General features: G+C 42.1%; 1 protein-coding gene across 1 annotated transcript in view; it reads left to right on the top strand.

Moving 5' to 3' along the window:
* Nucleotides 1-5583, top strand: part of VAMP8 (vesicle associated membrane protein 8) — a 19201-nt gene extending 13618 nt beyond the window's left edge. Inside the window, exons 2-3 of the mRNA XM_072402884.1 lie at nucleotides 1443-1607; nucleotides 4179-5583. Coding sequence (XP_072258985.1) covers nucleotides 1443-1607; nucleotides 4179-4322 — 309 coding nt within the window. The 3' untranslated portion in view covers nucleotides 4323-5583. The remainder of the gene's footprint in view (nucleotides 1-1442; nucleotides 1608-4178) is intronic.
* Nucleotides 5584-5589: the final 6 nt, after the last annotated feature.

The following is a 5589-nucleotide window of genomic DNA, read 5'->3' on the forward strand; positions in this document are numbered from 1 at the left end:
TCAGTGGGAATAATGACCATTACATTGGTAGTCAGTGGGAAGGATGCCCATTACAGATTGATTAAAGATCATTGCTGTCCTGCAGCAGCCTGTGCCAGGTGGTATTTTCCCCTGAACGGCACCATCAAATGGAAAGCCAATTGTCAAAAATTGAAAGAACTCCTATCAACCTCTGGAGGAACTCTATCGAAGCATTTATCTCTATCTGAGCTAATATAGGGTGATTTCAGTGAGTTTGGGCTAGTTTGCAATGTAGGTTTTTATATTAACTTGCATGCAGCTAATTATTTTCCTTTGGCTAGAACATTTAACGGGTTAAAACGGCTTTATATTAGCTCTAATTTGCCATCTGACCTCAATTAAAATTTCTCTTTCGCTTTTATTATGAAAAGAAAATCCCAGGGGAATTCTACTCTCTAGTTGTTCCCTGGACGGGTTTACCCATTAGAAGACTTCTCCTCACTTCTTGCATTTTTTTGGTGAATGCAAATAACAGCTCCAGTGACCGCAGAAAGCCGTAATGTGCAAAATAATATGCAGACCATTGTCCGACCTATGGTAATAAATCTGTGCATGTTTATAGGGTACATCTGTACATACAAATACATTGCCTGTCCATAAAAAGTCGTAATGCTCATGTTAGGTCTGCAGTGTCCGTTATTACCATAGAACCTCCTATGATTTGACAACACTCCACTTCCTTTCAGTTATATCTCCAGATCTCATGTAACATGTATGTTCCTTCCGTATTTCTGCTTTATCATGGCGCCTTATGAGTTCTGTGATGGAGAAAAGCTGGCTGTCTGTGTTACCAAAAGCAAATAATATGGAGCTTCATTTTGTCTGATTTTATTTAAAGCTCCAAATCGGGGAAATGAAAGTAATCCCAAATAATTCTATTTCCCATTTCTAAGTCCATACTGAAATGGGTTATTATGCATTATACTTTTAGGCAATATTAATTATAAAAGTGTGCTAAGAACTTGCTCTGTAATACATTATCAGTGCTGCCACAGTAACTTGGGAGTCCATAATATGATTTATTCCCTGGGACACAGGAACGATCGGTAGTTGAGAATCCTTGGCCAAAAGACATTGTAAGTGGATTGAAGCAAAGGTGAATGGAGCGATCTATACATTATTATTTAATGTTGAGACTCCATGATGATATTGGCTCCAAATTACCCCAATGAAAGAAGTCCGGTGAATGTTTCTGCAACTCAAAAAACAGGGATGGTTTAGGCAAAATAGAGTCATGGACAACATAATGGGGGGGGGGGGATCCAAATGCACAGAATTCCAGCTTTCTGCACCTTTACCTTTCTGGCAATGTCCCAAAACCTCTGGGTCATTACCTGTGGTACACGAGCACCTCCATTGTTTTGATATTTCTGTAACTTGCATTTTAACATCTAATCTTATTCTTATTCCTGCCTTACCAGGAGACGTCAGGGGTGGCAGCCCCGGTGGGCAATGAGCGAGTGCGGGATCTGCAGAGTGAAGTGGAGGGGGTAAAGAATATTATGTCCCAAAATGTGGAGCGGATCCTGGCTCGTGGTGAGAACCTGGACCAACTAAGGAATAAAACGGAGGACCTGGAGGCCAGCGTAAGTCTTTATCTCCGTATTGGATATCCATCAGACTTGGCCCAACATTCTCTGCAGCTGCCAGTTGGGTAATCTAATGGGATATTTGCAAAATGCACCATCATATAATACGTACCGTCATCTCGTTACTGATCAGATCATCTTTCCAGGGTGATTAGAGTTTGGAATTGATGATCTTGATGTTTTTCAAACTTTCATGATATCTAAAAGGACCGTGCACCCCAAACTCACCCCAATAGCTAGTTTGCCTACCCAGCATCATTACTTTTTCTGTTGGTGCTATTCCATCTGGTAAATTCCCACTGAGAATTATTTTCCCTTACTGGTAGATGTTATTTGCTATTAATGTTTTCAGTGAAATGGTGTTATATTATATTGTATTAAATAACATAATGTTCCTATGTAATACAATGTAAGATGGGATATTGGGCTGAATTCAGTGAAATAGGTGAATTGTAATAAAAACCAACACTGGGCTCAGCTGGTTGCCTCCCAATCTTTGCCCTCAAAAGTCCCTCATTGTACATTTTGCTTGTTTTTTTGTTTTTGTTTTTTACTTGACCTTTTAGACACCTTCACAAATTAAATATAAATACACTTATTAACATTTTCCTGAAATAGTACAACATACATATCATTTTTTCAGGACCTTTACCAAGTGTTATGCCTTTCTTTTGCCATTCCATTGGGGTTTTTTTTCAGCCCAAATTGTTTTAACTTTGTCTCTCGCTGCCGAAAAATATGGTCATTGGGCCAAATTAAAACCATTATTAATAATAATAATAATAATATTATTATTATTATTATTAATATTAGGAAGAAGAATAAACAGTATTGATATAGTGCCAACATATTATGCAGCGCTGTACAATTAATAGGGGTTGCAAATTACAGATGAACACAGACAGTGACACAGGAGGAGGAGAGGACCCTGCCCCGAAGAGCTTACAATCTAGGAGGTGGGGGAAGTATCATACAATAGGAGGGGGATATGGAATGGTGGGAAGTAGTGAGGGTTTAGGTGACAGAAGAAGACGGGTAGGTGGGGTTGAGTAAATGTGTTTTAAAATTAAATAAGTGCACAGTGATTACCACCAGGCAAATCCGAACTGGCCTATCCTGAGCAGGTATAAGTAGCTCGGACATGCTTTTTCTAGGGACTCAGCCTTTAAGCAAAAAGCTCTAATTATGTTCCATGACCACTAAACAAAGCAATACATATTTGTATTATATACAATAATCAAAATGAGGAACAGAAATGTAGAAAGTAAATATGCGAATGTCACACAATCAGAGGGTACTTTTGGGTGAATGATATGTCAGGAATTCTCTGCATTATACCATCCTCAATTACTAAAGATTGGAGACTAAAATTGGATCAGGCTGGTCAGTATTACAGATAGGGCCAGGCGATGTCTTTTCTGTATTAATCCCTCCTACCTACCTGAGGACGATAAAAAACCTGAGCTGCATGCTGCCAGGAACCTTGGCAATAACGGCTTCCCCTGCACTTGCCAGGACTGAATAATTTCCGTCATCCTGGCCTGGCCAATTGTAATGCTTGGGGGGACAAGGTCACTGGGGGGCGCTATAGCTGTCACTGAAGTGGTGACCCTTGAGAAGGGCCAAGGCGCGGAGTCTAAGCAGTAAAAAGGTCCTCTCTAGAGCCTCTAGTGGTGGGGATGTTGCGCTGCTGGTTACTGTCAGGTTGCGGCCCTTGGGCACACCAGGGTGGGCAGGAAGATACACGGTACCAAATCACTAAGCAGAAGAATTGTCAAGGAAGGCCTGGGTTGAGGCAGGCAGGAAGCAAGAGAGGTCAGGTCACAAGCCAGGGGTCAAATACCAGGGATCCAGGAAATAGAAACCGGTGACACAGGGGCCACCACAGACACAGGGAATATAGGAGAACCTGCAAGCAACAGGAGGCACAGGTGACGGGAATATTCACAGACAGAGAGGAACACTGGAACAGCACAAAGGAATAGGCTGGAAACAGACTGGGCAACAAAGGGTTAACACAGTAGCTGGACAGGCAAAGCACTGAATTAAGCAAACAAGTGTAAAGGAAATGCTCAGCAGAGCTAGGGGGCTCGGCATTAGTGGAGTGCTGTGTATGAGCTAGCTAAATAGCCAGGGATGATTAACTGGCTATTTCCTAATTGGCCGGCAGGAGGGGCGATACTGATAAAACGTGGGAGGGCAGGCACGCCCATGGTCAGAGCTGCCCGCACGAGAGGGACCCCTGCGCTTCGGTGAGGAAGAGGTAAGTGTTACACCAATCTAGATGGCCAAAACTTGTATTGAGGAAGGAAAAAGATGGCGGCACCCTGAGTTGGAACGGGGAAAAGTTAGTTTGTCGGGGTTTAGATCCCATTACACTGGCACAGGGACATCTAAATTAAGAATTGGGTTTTTTATGGGCTACCAACTCTCCCACCCTTGAGAAACTGAGACTGACTTTTCAATGCAGCTAGTTAGGGGACACATGAGTTGTATTTCTGATAGTAATCCAGACAACTTCCTCATCTAATGTCCTCCTTGCTTACATTGATTATTTGTCTCCCGCAGTCTGAACACTTTAAGACTACATCTCAAAAGGTTGCCCGCAAATACTGGTGGAAGAATGCCAAGATGATCGCCATCATCTGTGTGGTAGTTGGAATCATCCTCCTCCTCATCATCCTCCTCGCCACCGGAGTCATCCCCACATAGACTGGTCTTCTGTTCCACTTCCTTCCTCTTCACTCCCTCGCTGAAGATTCACACAGACCTCCGACGGATGAACCCCAGAGACTGACCAAGAGGAGTTCTCCAGAAAAGGAGCCTCCAGATGTCTCTTTCCTTTTGCCAGTTTGCACTCCTCCAACCATCAGCAACTTTTTCTGCTTTTCTAAACTTTATCCCTAAACTTTCTAATCTGAAAAAAGCCAACACTATATTGTAATCTGTGTCCATGTTCAGTACAAATGAAATAATGTTATATAAAATGAAAGTCTTTCAATATTTCCTCGAAATTCAAAGCTTCAGAAAGGGGATATGTGAAGACTTTAGCTTATGGTTGCCATATTGGTCTCCAGAAATGGTGGATGGCCAAACGTCCTCCATCAGAAGATCTTGGCCAGAGGCGACTATTGGTGGTGGACCTTCTCCAAGATATGAACTGGGACACCAGGAGATTTGCCACCACCGCCCCTCATCCATAGAGGAAGAGGATCTGATCCTCAGGAATCTGATCTTCATTTGTCAGCCCTTTGTAGGGTTTTTAGATTTTTTGGTGACTTCCTGCAGATCCATTACTGAAAATGCAGAAAATGAAACCAGTCAGCTCATCCTGATCAGTTTTAATTTCCCAGGTCACTTATGGAGAGGGATGAGAACCAGGGATAGGGGCATCATCATGCAAACTGCTACAGGATGAATACAGGGTGAATGTTTTCAGATCTGCTACAATTTGACCTAAAGGACAAATACTGGGCCATGCAATAAGCAATGTATTTGCCTGTTAAAAGCCATTTAAATCCTATTTAAGTCAATGGGTTTCAAATGCTCTACCAGCAAGGTCACGACCTTACAATGACCTTACAATGGCCGTATTAAATCTGACCGTTGGCTCACCCCCCATAAATTGTGAAAGTGATTGGTTACAGAGATGAACATTTTGTACGCTGAACCCATTATTAGATCTCAGCAATGCAATTAAAGAAATGATGGAACATGTTCTAGAACAAACTGGTTTAGCTTGCATAACAGCTGCCTGAGTTTAGAACAGGAGATCCTAAAAAAAAAACTTGCTCCAGTCCGATGTAACAGCGTGCCATTCTCTAAATGTGTTTGTGTGTACAATGGATCTGATTTAATAAAGCTCTCCAAGACTTGAGAATATAAACCATCATGGAAGAACCTGGGTGATCCAGCAAACTTGGAATGGGTTGCTTACAAATCAGTTTTGCTATTCGTTGGTAAACATTTTCAATCTTGG

Source organism: Pyxicephalus adspersus, chromosome 2, assembly GCF_032062135.1.
Source record: "Pyxicephalus adspersus chromosome 2, UCB_Pads_2.0, whole genome shotgun sequence".
NCBI lineage: Eukaryota > Metazoa > Chordata > Amphibia > Anura > Pyxicephalidae > Pyxicephalus > Pyxicephalus adspersus.